The sequence below is a fragment of the Oryza sativa genome, chromosome 7 (assembly GCF_034140825.1).
Source record: "Oryza sativa Japonica Group chromosome 7, ASM3414082v1".
Taxonomy (NCBI): domain Eukaryota; kingdom Viridiplantae; phylum Streptophyta; class Magnoliopsida; order Poales; family Poaceae; genus Oryza; species Oryza sativa.
The window spans coordinates 23716511-23735208 of NC_089041.1; the positions used below are offsets into that span (position 1 = coordinate 23716511).

General features: G+C 52.4%; 2 protein-coding genes across 2 annotated transcripts; both read right to left on the minus strand.

Annotated features, from left to right (window-relative positions):
- Positions 1-4414: 4414 nt before the first annotated feature.
- LOC4343720 (uncharacterized) lies at positions 4415-8421 on the minus strand. Its single transcript, XM_015790637.3, has one exon. The coding sequence runs from the start codon at positions 7854-7856 to the stop codon at positions 4764-4766; it is 3093 nt and encodes a 1030-aa protein (XP_015646123.1). The 5' UTR covers positions 7857-8421; the 3' UTR covers positions 4415-4763.
- Positions 8422-9403: 982 nt separating this feature from the next.
- Positions 9404-13267, minus strand: LOC107276239 (uncharacterized). The gene is made up of 3 exons (XM_026027206.1): positions 11255-13267; positions 10160-11180; positions 9404-9414 (listed from the first exon to the last, which is right to left on the minus strand). The coding sequence occupies exons 1-3, from the start codon at positions 13265-13267 to the stop codon at positions 9404-9406; spliced, it is 3045 nt and encodes a 1014-aa protein (XP_025882991.1).
- Positions 13268-18698: the final 5431 nt, after the last annotated feature.

Consider the following 18698-nt stretch of genomic DNA (forward strand, 5'->3'; position numbering starts at 1 on the left):
GCATGTTGCAAGCGACTGCTGGCATCGTTATGATGACTCATATGTTCCTGATGAGAAGCTTGGCGGTGCTGCAACATACGCCTACGGTGTTGATACCAACTGGTATGTTGACACTGGGGCGACGAATCACATTACCGGGCAGCTAGACAAATTGACAACCAAGGAGAGATACAAGGGAACAGATCAAATTCACACTGCAAGTGGCGAAGGTATGAGTATTAAACATGTTGGTCATGCTATTGTTCCTACTCCTAGTCGCCCCTTGCATCTTAAAAATGTTTTACATGTTCCTGAAGCGGCGAAAAATCTAGTATCTGTTCATAAACTTGTTGCAGATAATTATGCTTTTCTTGAAATTCATGGCAAATATTTTTTGATTAAGGACAAGGCCACGAGGAGGACAATTCTTGAAGGTCCCTGTCGACGAGGCCTGTACCCACTTCCAGCCAGATTGTCTTTGAGACAGGCCTTCGTTGCGACGCCATCTTTTGAGAGGTGGCATGGGCGTCTTGGTCATCTCTCCAAGCCAATTGTTCTTAGAATTCTCAGTCAAAATAAATTGCCTTGTCTTAGTAATTCTGTCAATGAGTCTGTGTGTGATGCCTGTCAACAAGCAAAGTGTCATCAATTACCTTTTCCTAGATCAACTAGCGTGTCAAATAATCCTTTGGAACTTATTCATTCCGATGTGTGGGGGCCTGCCTCTGAGTCTGTAGGTGCAAAGAAATACTATGTTAGTTTCATTGATGATTATAGTAAATTCGTTTGGATCTACTTTCTTAAGCATAAATCTGAGGTGTTTCAGAAGTTTCATGAATTTCAGAAACTTGTTGAAAGGCAATTTGATCGCAAAATTCTTTCGATGCAAACTGATTGGGGAGGCGAATATCTTAAGCTGCACACTTTCTTTAATGAAATAGGGATCTCCCATCATGTCTCTTGCCCTCACACACATCAACAAAATGGAGCTGTAGAGCGCAAACATCGCCACATAGTAGAAGTTGGTCTATCTCTTTTAGCTCATGCCTCCATGCCTTTGAAATTCTGGGATGAAGCCTTTTTAGCTACTACTTATTTCATTAATCGCCTTCCTAGTAAGGTCATAAAATTTGATACACCCCTTGAACGGTTGTTTAAGCAAACACCAGATTATAAATCTCTAAGAACATTTGGCTGTGCATGTTGGCCAAATTTGCGCCCCTACAATACTCATAAGCTTCAATTTCGTTCAAAGCAATGTGTGTTTCTTGGCTTTAGCAATATCCACAAAGGGTTCAAATGTCTAGATGTTTCTACCGGCAGGGTATATGTATCTCGTGATGTCACCTTTGATGAACAAGTGTTTCCCTTTGCTAATCTTCATCCAAATGCTGGCGCCCGGCTTCGAGCTGAAATTTCTTTGCTTCCTCCTACTCTAATCAATGAGAAAACATCTGATCAAGGGGGAGAGGAACATCATGATCATCTGTTTAATATCTCTATGCCAAATGCTACTGATATTTCATGTGCAGAATCTCCCAGAAATGTGAATTCAGATATACCGGGGGCATTTGGCCGGGTACATGGAGCAAATGGCGACTTGGCGGGAGAATCCGCCTCAGATTCAGCGTCGGTCCAGGCGCAGCTGCAGCGGCAGGCCTCCGGATCTGCGACGCAGGGGGAGTCGGAGCAGCAGCGCTCGGGCATCCAACCAGCGCGCGCGCCACGTCGCCTGCTGCATCGCCTACTGCTGCTCCTCCATCGCCTGCCCGTGCTGTCGCGTCTTCGTCAGGTGGTGCGCAGCAGTCACATCAGCCAGGATCATCTGCGCCGTCTGAGTCTGCACAGCTATCTGAGGTAATGCGACCTAAAACAAGGTTACAAAGTGGTATTAGAAAAGAGAAAATATACACTGATGGGACAGTTAGATACAGTTGTTTTACATCTTCTGGAGAACCACAAACTTTGCATGAGGCTTTAGGTGATAAAAATTGGAAAGAAGCAATGGATAGTGAATATCAAGCTCTTATGAAAAACAAAACCTGGCACCTAGTTCCTTCTAAGAAAGGGCAGAATATAATAGATTGTAAGTGGGTCTATAAGGTCAAACGAAAGGCCGATGGCAGTCTAGATCGATATAAGGCTAGACTTGTGGCAAAGGGGTTCAAACAGAGATATGGTATAGATTATGAGGATACCTTCAGTCCTGTAGTTAAGGCTGCTACTATCAGAACTATTTTGTCCATAGCAATCTCTAGAGGTTGGACCCTTCGTCAGCTAGATGTACAGAATGCCTTTCTTCATGGGGTTCTAGAGGAAGATGTCTTTATGAGGCAGCCACCAGGTTATGAACAGAAAGATGGCTATGTGTGCAAACTAGATAAGGCCTTATATGGTTTAAAGCAGGCTCCCAGGGCATGGTATTCCAGGTTAAGTACTAAGCTGCATGAGTTAGGTTTTAAATCATCTAAGTCAGATACATCTTTGTTCTTTTACAGTAAGGGAGATGTTACTATGTTTATGTTGGTATATGTGGATGACATTATAGTAGCCAGCTCATCTATTGATGCCACTAATGCTTTGCTTAAGAATCTTAATCAAGAATTTGCACTCAAGGATCTAGGAAGACTGCATTACTTCCTAGGCATTGAAGTTAAAGAAGTAAATGATGGCATAGTTTTGACACAAGAGAAATATGCTATGGATGTGTTAAAGAGAGTGAATATGAGTGACTGTAAAGCAGTCAATACTCCTTTGTCTATTTCAGAAAAATTAAGTGCTCATGAAGGTAATCCTCTTGGACCAGAAGACAGTACCAGGTACAGAAGTCTGGTTGGAGCATTGCAGTATTTGACTCTGACTAGACCAGATTTATCATTTTCAGTAAATAAGGTGTGCCAGTATTTGCATGCACCAACCACTAAGCATTGGGCGGCGGCTAAGAGGATTTTGAGATATTTGAAACATACAGTTAAGCTTGGGCTAAAAATTAGCAAGTCTAATTCTCTTCTTGTAAGTGCTTTCTCTGATGCAGATTGGGCAGGATGTTTGGATGATCGGCGTTCTACTGGGGGTTTTGCTGTTTTTATAGGGCCTAATCTTGTGTCCTGGAGTGCACGTAAGCAAGCTACTGTATCCAGATCTATTACAGAAGCAGAATATAAGGCTTTGGCTAATGCTACTGCAGAGATTATGTGGATACAAACCTTACTTCATGAACTGGGAATTCAGGTACCCAAAATTGCTAAGGTATGGTGTGATAATATTGGTGCAAAGTATATGACAGCTAATCCTGTTTTTCATGCTCGCACCAAGCATATCGAGGTAGATTATCACTTTGTTCGTGAGCGGGTTGCAAGAAAACTTTTACAAGTGGAATATATATCTACCAAAGATCAAGTTGCTGATGGCTTCACCAAGACACTGTCAGTCAGACAGTTAGAGATGTTTAGAAACAATCTAAACCTTACAGGTTCAGATTGAGGGGGAGTGTTAGATATTTCTCACATATGATAATGTAACAAATAGCGAAGGATAAGAGTTGTTGGGCTGTTTAGATAGATAAGATAAGTTTCCTATGTTTTAGTAGATGCACAACAACTCTATCCGAGCTATATATACCTGTATTCTGTTAAGCCCGGTTTTGTGGCAAGTAATTAACACGTAAACTCCTCGCTGAAGGAGTTCTCTCCACAAGTAGAATTATTTTTACTACTAGTGGCGCAGTAGTTTTATACGCCTGTGTTTCAGTGCGGCGTTGGAGGGAGTTAACGGATGAAATGACGCTCTCGTTCCCGGCTGATACGGGATAGTACCAGCTACGGTTTAGTACTCGTAGCGTGCAGCGGCACACGGCGTGGAAGTTCATCTTGCGCCTGGAGCTCCGCAACAATGTGTTGGACGTTAGTGCAATATACGTGTGCGATTTAATTAGTCACGGGGCTTAATCCGATTATACTATACTCGAATGGGTGTGGAGACAGGGTCGGCAGGGGGGGCTCAGGAGGTCGCCCAGGTGACAGTGATCATCAGTGTAGCCACGATTCAAAGCTCTGCGTTTGGTTTGCTTTGACTGGACGGTGCTAAATCTCATGATCTACTGCTACGTAGCAGGAGAACTCACGCACTGTACACGCTATAAGCCCCCACTTATTTATGCCACGCCGTCCGTGGCGGTAATAAAAATCGTGCGAGCGATAGTGAGGGGGTAATTAGAGCAAGTATAGTAACGTACAGTCAGCTGGCAAAATCAACAGCTACATCATCCGAATCTAACGTGGAGGAGCGAGAAACCAAGAAAGAGAAGGAAATGGGCGAGTCACGAGTCGCTGGCTCGGAGCGTCATACCCGAGACGAAACGCTCGCTTCCAGCCCGTTGCTGGCGATTGAGCCAGCGCCTGCTCCACAACGGATGCTTTGCACATGCATATATTATTGCTTAGATGTTTCAATTAGGTAATGTATCAGTCAGCTTATAGCCAACTCATTATACATGTGAGCTTTTAGAGCATGGCTAAATGACATGGCAGTGGCTTTCAGCCAGCCGGCTACGTTATTATCCTTGCTCTTAGGCTGCAGACGGGGACCATTAGTCCGCCATTGACCATGTGCCGGATCCCCCGCTCGGAGGTTTGACCGGAGACCATGGAAAACACATGCCATGTCACCCCAGCCCATACTGTAATCTGTTGGCCCATCAGTATTATTCGGCTCATTACGGCCCATCAGTAATTTTGGGCCCATTAAGGCTCATATATAGCCCAAGAAGTGATGTCTCCTGTGCATTAGAAGATGTGATGCAACTTCTGCTGTTGTGATGAGTTGCCCATCCTACTGACAATGGCGTAGTTCCACCGCTGCTGGACGAACACCGCGCCAGCGAGCGAGACGGCGGCGAGCGGCATCACCACGTCGCCGGCCCTGGGGAAGAAGCCCTCCCGGCTGATGGCGCTCGCTGTCGCTGACGCGTGGACGTCGTCGGAGAACACGTCCGCCACCGGCGTGGGGCGCACGAGGTCGTACACGCGCGGGAGCAGGCGCGCGGCGGTGATGCCGACGTAGAAGCTCCCCGCGAGGGGCTTGCAGTTGACGCTCCACGCGGCGTTGCCGATCACCTGCGGGAGGAGGAACATGTCCTGCATCAGCCCAACGTGCTGCTCGACGGTGGCGTCGCGGCTGCTGTTCAGCGCGAGGACGACCACGAACAGGGCCAGGTGCGCGCTGGAGCAGTAGACGAACACCTTGCCGTCGCTCGGCACGCGCGCCGCCTCGCCCGGCGAGCGGGCCAGCAGGCGCGCCCTCGACCGCCGCACCTTCCACGCGATGCACAGGGTGAGCAAGAACTCGGCGACGGCGAGGATCTTCGCCGTCCGGTCGACGGCCTGGTACGGCGGGTTGTAATCGAGCATGTAGGAGGAACCCGGGGGAGGCAGCGGCCTGGTGGTGTCAAGCTCCGGCTGCACGGTGACCCGTGCCAGTAGCGCCTCCATGCCGGCGAAGAGCGGCATGACGAGCCCGAGAGCTTGGACGCCGAGCATGACGAGGGAGACGTACGGCGCGACGTCGGCGTGGTGCTTGAGGTGGTGCAGCTGACAGAGCGCGGCGGCGATGGTGGCCGTCAGCAACACGACACAAAGGACACTGTCGACGATTGCTCTGGAGACGAAGTCCGGCCACCGCCGCGGATATCGGACCGGCTGGGCCCTGAGCTTCACCGTATCGAAGTGCAGCGGGTCGTCGCCGGCGACCCTTGTGCTCGCGATCTGAACCCTCGCCGTCGACCTGACGAACCAGTGCGTCGTCGGCGGCGGGTACTCCACTTTCACCTCGATCGAACAGTCCATTCCTTCTTCGAGCTCGAGTTCCCTTCTCGCCGACGAGCTTCGCCATGGGAGATGATGGACATCCCGGCAGCCTATCAGGTACATCCGGCCATCCTCTCGATCGTACACGCCCTCCAGCGACATCGCAGAGCTCGCAACACGAAGGTCGCCGAAGATGGTGAGCTCCGCCGACACGTTCAGTAGCCGCTGCTCTTGCAAGCAGGGCTCATCGCCGGGTATTGCGCTTGATCTCGTGGTGGCATCGTCGGATGCTGGCATGAATCGTTCGATCAGCTGGCCGAGGAAGAAGACCTCGAGGTGAAGGACCGGCCGCTCCATCCATCCAGGAGGGGAGAACAAGCTTGGCATCGCCGTAAACCGGAGCGTGAGCCTGTCGGCGAGGTCGGCCAGGCTTCTCTTGCCATCGCCATTGCCGCCGCAGTTTGGATAGCTCAAGGGTAGAGACCTCGCAATGATCTCCCTCAAGTCGGACGGCGACGAGTTCCTCCGGAGAAACTCGCCGGCGAGCTTGACCTTCGTGTAGTTGTACCTGTATACCACTGGCAGTATACCGGAGACGCATCTCTGCAGCCGTGGCGGAGGCATGCGCTGCCGGAACGACAGCGAGGAGCGTGCGCCGCCGCCGGTTTCGTTGACGTCGACGGTGGTTATCTCTCCGAGCATCATGTCGCGGCCGGTGATGGAGAACGTCGCCGGGAAGGACAGGCACACCCGGAAGTGGCACGCCTTGCCGCCGATGCCGCGGCATGCCACCATGGACACCTCCCCTGCCGACGCGTTCCACACGCCCTCGGCCGACAGCGTCGCCCCGCTCAGCGCCGTGCGCTGCACCGCCGTGTACCAGTGCTCCCGTGGAGACAGGGCGCGGAACACGACGGACACCTTCACGCCCCCGGGGTTGCCGGCCATGTCGAGGTCGTACCCCAGGCACCGGAGGTCGTGCAGTACGATGCCGACGATGGCGGCGTCCTCTGCGCGGTCCATCTCGAACGGGCACGGCGCGCCCGTCGCCGTCGAGTTGCAGTGGCGCCAGGTTGGGCGCGCGGTGATCACGCCATGGATGTAGCGTTCCAGGACGTCGCACAGATGCCTGCCCTTGTACAGATCCCTCGCGCGGTTGCCGCCGTCGTCGCTCGAGGTGAGCGGCCTGCACGTCCCGGCGGCCGCAGCAAGCTCCTCGGGGCGCCGGAACTCGTACTGGCGGTTCCAGGTGGGCCCGGACACGAGCTTCACCGTGTCGAAGTAGGCGGCGTCCGACATGGCGCGCGTGCTCCTCATCTCGCCGACCACCGCTCGGGTCGTCAGTGTAAGCTCCTTCGGGTAACGTAGCACGAGCAGCATGCTCTCGTCGGTGGCGACCGGCGGCTGGAAGCCAGCACGGCCGGAGTTCTTGGCCCAGCCCCACGGATCGGCACCGTCGGCGCCGCGCGTTGGGAGAACGCCGGCCCCGACCATGCACAACACCCTCTCGCCGCCGCCATTGCCGGACCTCGCTGCCTCCGTGTACACGCCTTCAAACACAATCCTGAGCTTGGTGCTGCCGGGCAAAAGCTCGAACACCGGCGAGGACACGACCGGCACGTGGTACCCGATCTCCGGTGAAGCGCTCGTCCGGGAGATCGTGAGGACGAGGAGGCCACTGACGTTGACAGCATTGCGCGCACGGCGCTCGTCATCGTCGTCGACATGCGTGACCACGAACGTGGCGAGACGGAGCGGGTCCAGCGGCGGCCGGCGGCCATCCTCCGCCGCGTCGCCGCCGTCGAATGGCACCAGCGGATCCGTGCCGGCGTCCTGGCGCCAGTCGCCCTTCTCGAAGGATAGCTCACGCTTCACGCGTTTGACCCGGTACGCGTTATCGGCGAGCTCGGACGCCGAGGTGAGCACGGACCGGCATTGCCGCTTGACATCGGCAAAGCGAAGATAGCTGTGCTCTGCTTCCTCGCTTGGGTTGAACTGGTAAGCAAAACATGATGATGCCATCATGCACGTATACAGCAAGAACTCTGGAAGAAACAGCAAATTTGTGCCCATATCGACGGCTCCGGAGATCTTGTTGCTGCAACAGCAAGATGTTTTTTTTTGGGGTTTATGAGAGATGAAAATAACAATGGATAATTGGACACCTTACAAATGAACATTGACATAATCTGCTCCAAATCTTTCACCAAGAAAGATTGAAGCTGTCTTATGACTTCTCCAGGCTGCAGCATGTTATCCTTGGAAACGAGAAGAGCTACTGATATGATCTTCTCCGAATCTTTAAGCCGAGATTGAAGATAGTTATGATCAATCTCTGACCACATGCTGCACGATCGTCTCTAGCCAATATTTAGGTGGTGTTTACATCCAGGGACTTAACTTAAGTCCCTGTCTTTAGACACTAATTTAGAGTATTAAATATAGACTAATTACAAAACTAATTACATAAATAAAAGCTAATTCACGAGACAAATTTTTTAAGCCTAATTAATCTATAATTAGAGAATGTTTACTGTAGCATCACATAGGCTAATCATGGATTAATTAGGCTCATTAGATTCGTCTCGCAAATTAGTCCAAGATTATGGATGGGTTTTATTAATAGTCTACGTTTAATATTTATAATTAATTTTCAAATATCCGATGTGATAGGGACTTAAAAGTTTTTAGTCCCATCTAAACAGGGCCGTTAAAGACTCAACCACGCGATACGCACTCCAAAAAAAAATTGATTGGAGTAAAGACAGAATCAAAGTGGAACGAGAGTTGCAGAGGCCCCCAAGTAATATAATACTACAAATACAGAGCGCGTTGCCCTACCAGAGCCGTTGGGTTAGACGAGAGCGGTGGGTATTGGCACAGAAGTCAGAGTATATGGTTATAATATAGTAGGTGATGGTGGTAGTGGCATCTCTAGTGGCGAGAGCCGCCCGAAGATGGGAAGATAGCGGGGAAGGGACACCTTGACACTGCTGCTTGAGGCTGCATTCGATTCACCAGGTTCCCAATCCCTCTCAATCGTCTTCTACGCATATGTTTTTCGAACGGTTAAACGGTACTTTTTTTAAAAAAAATTATATACGAAAGTTACTTTAAAAAATTATATACGAAAGTTACTTTAAAAAATTAAATTAATCTATTTTTTTAAAAAAGCTAATACTTAATTAATCGTGCGCTAATGGACTGCTTCGTTTTTCGTGCGGAGGAGATGGTTCCCAACTCCTAGTACCGAACACAGCCAGGTTAGGAAGGAGTTGGGAGAGGGAGAGGGAGGGGGAAGGACGGAGGCCGACATTGTGATCTTGCCGGCGCTAGCAAGTCAAGGGTGACGAAGGCTTATTGTGAGGGGTGGGAAGGAGACAAAGTTAAGGTTACTATAGCTGCATAAATCTGGACATAATTTGGGTCGTTAACAGTCACTAATTCTCTTCTAAAAAAAGGGGCTGCTATATAACGGTATCCCGTTTTCGAACGGGATGATCCCGAGTAGGTATCAGGTGTGATACCTATCAAGTATCAGACGATTCTACATAACAGGATGATCCCAAGTAGGTATCAAGTGTAATACCTATCAGGTATCAGACGATTCTACACACGTTTCAGGTGATACCTGCAAGTATCATGTGATACTTATCAGGTATCATGCGATTTTCTACCATGTATCACGTGATACTCGCAAGGTATCATGTGAAACCTGTCAAGTATTAGATGATTTCAACCACGTATCGCGTGATACTCACGAGGTATCATGCGATACCTGTCATGTATCAGATGATTTTTACCACGTATCACGTGATACTCGCGAGGTATCGGATGATTTCTACCATGTATCACATGATACTTGCGAGGTATTGGATGATACCTACCAGGTATCAGGTGATTCCTACTAGATATAGTTGGACATCCTGTTGGGGGAGGAGCACCCCGAGGACGGCGACGGCGACGGCGGCGGCATAGGACGGGCGCGACGGTGGTGGGGGATGGGCGCGGCGGCGACGGCGGCGGCGACGGGGGACGGACGCCGCAGCGGCGGCGGGGGACAGCGACGGCGTCGACGGGGGACGGGCGTGGCGGCGGCGGCGGACGAGCACGGCGGCGGCGGAGGAGGCGACGGGGACGGGCGCGGCAGCGGTGGGGGACGGCGACGGCGGCAAGTGAGTGTATGGATAAGAATCGCGTGTGGAGAGGAGCTATCCCGTTGGAGAACGGTATCCCGTCCCCTAGCATTCCCGATAAAAAAAAAACAGTCACTAATTATTTTACTTCTAGACGATTCTTAAAACAATCTACAGCGACAAAGACCACTGTTCTTGTCATGATCAGTAGACGTGCTTCCGTTCTCAGCAACGACCAACCAACAATCTTGTAGTTCCAGCGTTGCTGCACGTAGATCAACAAGGCGAGCGCCACAGCAACGACCGGCACCACCACGTCGGTGGCCTTCTCGTAGAAGGCCATGGCGTCGTCCTGCACCTCGGGCCGGTAGATGTACACCTCCGGCGGCCGGAGATAGCGGTAGACGTGTGGCAGCATCCACACGGCGGTGACGCCGCCGTAGTACGCGTTCCTGAGGGGCTTGCAGTTGACGCGCCACACGGCGTTGCCGATCACCTGCGGCAGCAGGAACCACTCCTTCACGAGGCCGACGTAGCGCTCCACGACGGCGCCCCTCGTGCGCATGCACGACGGCGGCGCGTGCGACGCCGCTGCCGCCTTCTGTTCAACGAAGAACACCTCCTGCTTCGACGTCGAGCTGGTGTGCGTGGCCACGGCATGGACGGCGAGGACGAAGACGAGGCCGGCAAGGTAGACGCCGGAGCTGCGCAGGAGCACGGCGCCGTCGCTCGGGACGCGCCCCGGCTCGGCCGGCGACCGCGCGCGCGCCCGGGCCCTCGACCGCCGCACCTTCTGCGCGAGGCGCAGCGTGAGGAGGAGCGCGGCGAGGGTGAGGGCCTTCACGGTGGAGTCCATGTTCCAGTGGAGGTGGCCGACGTACATCCGGTAGTTGTACGTCGGCCACGCCGGGAGCATCTTGGCGTCGGTGACCAGCGTCGCGGTGTAGCCGACGGCCTGGACGCCGAGCGCGACGAGGGAGACGTACGGCGCGACGTCCGGGTGGGACGCGATGTAGCGCAGCTGGCCGACGGCGGCGGCGATGGTGCCCGACAGCATGGCGATGCAGACGAGCCCCTCGATGGTCTGCTCCGTGAGTGTGTCCGGCGGCGCGTCGCGGCGCCCGCCGCGGTAAGAGATCGGCGTCGTGCGCAGCTCGGTCGTGTTGAAATGCAGCGGGTCGCCGGCGTCCCTCGTGCTGGAGATGCACGCCGTCGCCGTCGGGCTGAACAGCCACCGCGTCGTCTTCGGCGGTACTCCACCCTAACCTCGATCGAACAGTCCATGCCGTCTTCGAGGTCTCTGCTCGTCGACACGATTCGCCATGGCGCCTCGACGTTCCGGCAGCCGATCAGGTACATTCGGCCGTCCTCCTGGTTGTACACGCCCTCCAGCGACATCACCGGACTCCAGCCGAACATCTTCCCGGACAAGCTCAACACGGCGGACACGTTCAGAAGCTGATGCTGCTGTTGCTCCACGCCGCCGTCAATCTCAGCCCGTGCCACCGTCGTACTAGGCAATGTCCGCAACGGCGGCGAGTAGCTTCCGACGAGCGGCCCGACAGAGAGCATATCGAGGTGTAACGCCGGCCATTGCGGCCACACTTTCTGCTCCGGCAAGAACGGCAGCCTTGGACCGGGTTGGAAGTGGAGGCTCAGGTCGTCGGCGAGGTCGGAGAGACTCATCATCTCATCGGCGGCGGCGGCGGCGGCGCCGGCTTTCCTTGGATAGCTTACTAGTGCTTTTGCAATGGAGCTGCTCCGGAATCCGGACGGCTCGCTCCTCCGGAGGAGCTCGCCGGCGTTCTCGACCTTCGTGTAGTCGTACGCCACGCGCAGCGACGCCTCGGAGCGGCCGAACCGGTTCCATGGATGTTTGGGAGGCACGCTCTGGTGGAACGAGAGCGGGAAGTGGCTGCCGTCGCCGGCGGTGATCTGTCCCACGATGATGCTGCGGCGGCGGATCGAGAACGTCGTCGGGACGTGGAGCGAGACGCGGTAGTGGCACGCCTCGTCGCCGACGGCGGCGGCGTCGATGACGCCGAGGCACCCCGTCATGCAGAGCTGCCCCGTCGACGCCCTCCACACGCCCTCCGCCGACAGCGTCGCGCCGCCCAGACCGGTCCGCCTCACCGCCAGCTGCTGGTCCTCCCACGGCGACACGGCACGGAACACGGCCGACACCCTCGCGGCCGGCTTCTCGCCGCCGTGCGGCTCGCACCGGAGGTCCTGCATCGCGATGGCGAAGCCGGTGAGCATCCTGTCCGTCGTGTTCGTGGCTCCGCCGCCAGTCTGGAACGGCCCTAGCTGGCTGCAGAACTCGTCGGTGGAGTTGCAGTTCCAGTTTGGGACGACGGCGAGCACGCCATGGTCACCGGGAGATAACTCGGTGAGGATGTCACAGAACGAGGCGCCTCCGTGCAGGTCGCCGGCGCAGTTGCCCTCGACGCCGTCGTCACAGACGAAGGGACGCGTCGTGCTGGTGCTGCACCCGTTGGCCGCGAGCTCGCCGTGTTCTGGCCGGAACAGGTAGCTGGAGTACTGGCCAATCCGCGACACCAGCCGGACTGCGTCGAAGTAAGCATTGTGCGAGGCGGCGCTCGTGCTCGTCAGCTCGCCACGCACCGCTCGGGTCGTTAACGTGTGCACCTTCGGGTACCGTAGCATGAGCACCATGTTGCCGTCGGCCATGACCGGCGGTTCGAAGCTGCCGTCGCCGGCATTCCTCGCCCAGGCCCACGGGTCCGCGCTGTCGCCGCCGCGCATGGGGAGAACACCGTTCCCGACCATGCACAGCACCCTCTCGCCGCCGCCGATGTCGTCGTCGTTACCCGGCGACCTCGTCTCGGTGTACACGCCCTCGAACAGTATAGTGAGCCTCGAAGCGCCGGGAAGGAGCTTGAACTCCGGCGACACTTGCCGGTGCGGCACCGCATACTCCGACGAGCAGCAGCAGTTGCGGGTGATTGTGAAGCTGAGCACCCCGCTGACGTTGACGGCGGACATCGCGGGCCGCCGCCGCCGCAACGCGTCGGTGTCGATGTGCGTGACGGCGAAGGTCGCGAGGCGGAGGAACGGCGAGTCGCCACCTTGCGACGGCATCAGCGGCGCGCGGCCGGCGTCCTGGCCCCAGTCGCCATTGGCGAAGGACAGATCGCGAGCCAGCACGCCGGCGCCGACGGGATCGAACGGCGACAGCTCGTCGGCGTAGCGGGCGTAGTCGCGTGGGATGAACGACGTCTCCAGCAACATGTCCGGATAGTACGCGGCGGCGGACGCGGCGAGGCAGAGATGGAGCAAACACAAGCCAAGAATCTGCAAGTTGGCGACCACCTTGGCAGCCGCCATTGCTGCCAAACATAGAAAGGAAAATTAAAACGAGTCAACTTACCTTAAAACCTAGAATTTTGCAACCCCAATCAACTTACCTTAAAACCTAGAATTTTATTTTTTTTCCCTGCAAACCTTTGTGTGAGAATTGCAACGATTCTGCAATGAGTCACTTGTCTTGTCTCAGATCTGTTAAGTGAAGTTTTTTTTTTTTTGACTAAATAGGGGGGGGGGGGGGGGGGGAGATATTCCCCACCTGAATTTGTCATTGCAATTAGAGGTACGAAGTTCATTACAAAAGATTGATAGATTGTAATGGGGAGGAGAAGATTTGTTTCCCAACAGAGATTACAAATCGATCATCTTCCGTTAAGTTCTCTGCCCAGAGAGCTGCCTCGGTGATGCATCGTTGTAGGCAGGCTCTTAGTGAGGGGCTTTTCCCCCGGAAAACAACATCGTGTCGATGATTCCAAATAGCCCACATGCAAAGCAGGAAGAAGACCTGCCAGTGTAGCGCCGGAACTTGCGTAGTTGGACCCAAACGATGGAACTGCGTGACGTCTTGAGCTTGCGGTTGAACGTTGATCTGCGTCCACAAAGCCTGAGCGAACGGACAGGAGAAACACATACGATTCGCTGTTTCATCTTCCTGAGCGAACGTTAAGTGAAGTAACATGAACAGCAGAGCTGGAGTTCCATCATTTTCTCTTATCCTACGACCAGGATTGGACTTGCTGGCATTTGACTTAGCGAAGAACTGAAGTGGTCAGTGGCTATGAACAATATTCGATGGCAGTACGGTTCGAAGTCCAGGAGTTGATCGGCAAATCAGCCGGCATGTGCGCATGTGCTTGTTGGACCCGTCTTGAAGGGCATCCCGCCGGTGCTCCCTGCGCAGTGTATCTCCAGAATCGAATCAGACATTCAGACTTTCAGACACACAGATGAATTGATGAAATGTGCTCAGATCAGGATAACAAGCAAGAAAGCCGCCCACCAAACTTGACTTAGTGACTCGAAAGATAAAAAAAAAAAGGCGAAAAGATCTTCAGAGATAGCACCTGATATAATTAAACAGAAAGCTGGATACTGATGTGCTGTGATCTCCTGTGGCTCTCCATTATATACCAAACTTCAGAAGTCGTCTATCAGCAAAATTCAACGTATTACCTGATCGCTTGACTATAACACTCATTTGAGGTTTCTGTGTTGTATATGAAATGGAGCTCCTGTCAATGTCGTAGTATATTGGTTCTTAGGAACGAACAGGAATGGCGTGATTCAGTCATCGTACCTTTTGGTACAACATTTTTCTAGTGGGCATATTATTTCCAAGGATTACATAAAGTTGCTCCAGTTCGCAAAGGAGTATGGACAACTTCTGAAAATAAATGGTGTGTTACCTTCTCTTTTCGCCAGAACGGCGGAAGGAGAGAAGGGTACATCACAAAATAGGTGCTACGAACAACAAAATATATACAAGCTGATCACCAGGAGTAGCCGGTCCTAGTAGTGAGAACAGTTAACTACTAATGCTATACATTCAAGACCGGATTAAGCCAGCTAATTTCCACGTATTGAACTCTTTTCCAAATACGAATGAGTACCCTGGCATTTCGCTCTTTCTAAATCTCCCATGCGACGAGGATCACCATCGAGTCAAGCAGTTTTCTCTGTTCTTTGTGAACCTTCTTCCGGACTTCGTATCACCCAGCAAAAGAGACCATCTCCTGTGAAAACATCACCGTTCCTATCCGTTGGCAGATTCTCAACCAAATTTGCAACGAGAAGGCACAGCGACCTAGTACCATGTTGTCACGTGCTGGGATTATTTAGGATGAGACGGGGTGAAGGGAATAGATTGGATTATAATAGAGAAAGAAACAGATAACCTAGACAGCGCGATGCTCTCCGTCGCACCGAGAAGGCAGGGTCAATGGACACTAAGATAAATCTTGATTTAGAGTATGTTTGGTTGGGGACTAATATTATCACACATTCTTTTTTTACTAAGGTGACTAATAGTCTTGCCACACTTTTGTGACAAACAATATGAAGATGAATGACAAACTAAGCTTAGACAAAATTAGGCAAGAAAATAGAGTTTATGACATGTGGATTAGGTGGCTAAGAGTTAGGCAATATAAAGTTGTGGTAGGAACCAAACACTATCAACTAAAAGTATGGCTTGCCTAAGGTTAGATGTGGTAAATTTAGTTGCAAACCAAACAACCCCTTAATACCTAACTGATCTAGGATATGATCCCTCCTTATATTGATGGAGGACTCCTTAACCTAATCCTAACAAACTCCTTAATCTGATCCTAACAGTGATCTAACTCTATCCACTAAGTACTTATCGTCGGGGATGGGGATATCGTTCCCATTGAGCCTAGGACTCCCAGCTCAAAGCCCATGACATTGCACTATTGCAGGTTTCGGTGTCCGTTTGGCACAACGAACACAGGGCCTGGTGAGGCCAGCCGCGCCACTGCAGATTATCTGCCATCAAGCATGCACCTTCCCTAACTCACCAACCACATAAAAAGTTTACACTTTCCTAGAACTCTTGCCTTCCAAAACAGCTTACGAAAACATGACTTCAAAGAACATTTTGTAGGCTGCCGAGGCTAAGTAAATACCATCTTTTTTTTTGCCGGAATGACCAAAGGAGGTCATTCAATGTAATTAAGATTGGAAGAAAAGGTTACAGAGTTGGCTGTCGAGGAAGGAAGTGCACCAGAGCACACACCCCGAACGTGTGCCAACCGCCCAAACACACGCTACAGAGAGGGAAGCCGAGCACCGAACCGGCCGTCGCTATGCGAGACCGATCGCCACCGGGCCAATAACACCACCACAACGCGAAGACTCTAAAATGACGCCCTCACGAGGGTTGCGACGCCAAAAACTCCGTCGTCATCCGTCCCAAAAACGGGACAAGGTTTTCACCCAGAGCTCCCTGTCGAGGGATAAGGGGTACCTCAACAATGCCCTCAGGAGGGTTACCACGCCCGAAAGCGAAGTCATTATTGGCCCAAAGAAATTGGGCTAAGCTTTCGCTCGGAACCCCTTACCGCCATGGTCCGTCGCCAAATCCGAAACCACCAACTAAACATCGGCGGCACATGGCTTCCGCCACACCCGACCGACGCCCCTCCGCCGGCCGGCTTCCCGTCCTGCCAATGACAAGACTGCCACAGCACCCACCTTCGCCAGCGCGCTGACCCAGGCCGCCTCCGCCACGCTGCACGCCGGCATCCCCGTCGAATGCGGCCCAAGGGAGTCCAGACAAGGAACAACATTGCCTCGGCAACCTGAGTTTTCCTTGTAGACTGACCACCGCCTCCAGCCTGCAAAGAAGCTCCCCACAGAGAAGGGGAGGAGTTCCCCAAACAGGATTAGCCTGGCCGACCACAAGGAAGACGACCCCGCCGCCAGCGCCCTTACCCTGCCTCCACTCCCTTGCACGCTGACCCAGGCCACCTCCGCCACGCCGTCCGTCGGCCTCCATGTCGAATCCGACCTATGGGACCGGAACGGGAACAAGCTCGCTTTGGCAAACTGAGTCTTCCCTGTATGCCGGCCAACGCCTCCACCGTGCCTAAAAGCTCCCCACGAAGAAGGGGAGGAGCTCCCCAAACACAGTGAACGCCTAGCCACCCACAAGGAAGACGACCTCGCCGCCAGCGCGATCTACCCTGCCGCCAGGTTTAATGGCGGCCTCGCCGAAGCCACCGCTCCGCCGCCACCTCGCCGCCCACCAATGGCCACCCGGGCCGCCCAGCATCGCCGGTCATGCCTCCAGCCGCCCGGCCGCCTCGCCGCCTCCGGCACCGGTGTCCAGCAGCGCGGCCACCGCACCGCATCCGGCACCGGCACCACCGCTGTCGTCCAGCTGCCCGGACGTCGCACCACCTCCAGCGCCGCCGATGCCGACGCCGTGCAGCCGCAGCTGACGCGCCGCAGCCTCCGCGCTGCGCCACCTCCAGCCGCAGCCGCCGCTAGCCCGGCAGCTTCCCGGCTAGATCTGGCCTAGGGAGGCCGGATCCCGGCCGCCCTCGCCAGGATGCGCCGCCGCCGCCATCCACGAAGGCCGTCGCGCCGCCCGCACCTCTGGCCGCCGTCTTTTGAGTTGGGCCATTTGATTTTATACATACTTGAAAATCGACACGTCGGTTCATGCATCCACCAATTAGTCCGCGTATGGTCTTCTAAAACCACATGTTTTATAAAGGCTTTTAGTACTATTTTAATTTCTTTTTTATGATGTTGAGCATTAGGTTACTTTGATCTGACACGAGCCTCCGGATATAGATACAACACCGGCAATCACATTATTGGAAAGAGTTCATCTGGTAAGAGGGAGGATGTAGTCCAGTACCCCCAGGCCCCAATCATCCGAGTCGATGGTAGTGCTGCTCATCACCCTGTTTGTTCCTTGATGGCCATAGATACGGTAAACCTATTTGTCACAACTTCGATTTAGGATTTATTTTGAAGTTGGATATTTCTAGTGTCACAAATCTATAGATCTGGATGTGTCATTGCTTTAATAACATTTGGATGAATCATTTTGCTTTTATTTTAGATATAATATAAAATGTTAAACCACTATAATTTAGCATATAAACTTTAAATCCAACGTTTATTTGGGGCCTAAATGAGATTAGTGCTTCGTTATTTTTTCCTCTTCTAGATTTCCATGTATTTGTTCTTCGAAATATTAGACTTTCAAAGGTTTTCCTTTTAATGGATTTTAACTTGGATGTCCCTAGTGATGTGCCCGTGCAGCGATGTCAGGAAGGGGAAATAAGGAGGAAGAGGAAGAGGAAGAGAAAGTATATAACAAGTAGGGTTAGGGGCATTTTTGACTTTTCACGCTATTTATCTCTCCTATTCAACCAAAAAATAATATATTAATACATGCGGCGTCTTGCAGCAAATAATCATATTTTAATAATGTCTTCCCCAAAGATCGAATTTTGTCATGTCCTAAACCTAAAACCATAAAGCCACAGTGTCATACAGCAAAATTTGCCTATATGTTAATTTTTTATACAAATTTCCAATGGATTTTTTTAAAAGAAACAGTTTAGCAATTGGAAAAGCGTGTGCGTGAAAAACGATGAAGGAGAAGTTAAGAAAGTGGAGAAAAAATGCAGGAAGTTTTTCTCTTCGCACGAAAATGATTAATTAACTATTAGCTTAAAAAATTGAAAATAAATTAATATGATTTTTTTACAACATCTTTTATATAGCAATTTTTTTAAAAGAAATGCACCGTTTAACACTTTGTGGAGCATGCCCGTGGAAAATAAGGGAATATTAACTATTTGTCACTGTTACAAGTGACAATTAAGGACTTGCCACTGGACCAACATGGCATTTACTGCGAGTGGCAAATTTTTAATTGCCGCATCTTAAAATGATAAAAAGTTAAATATCC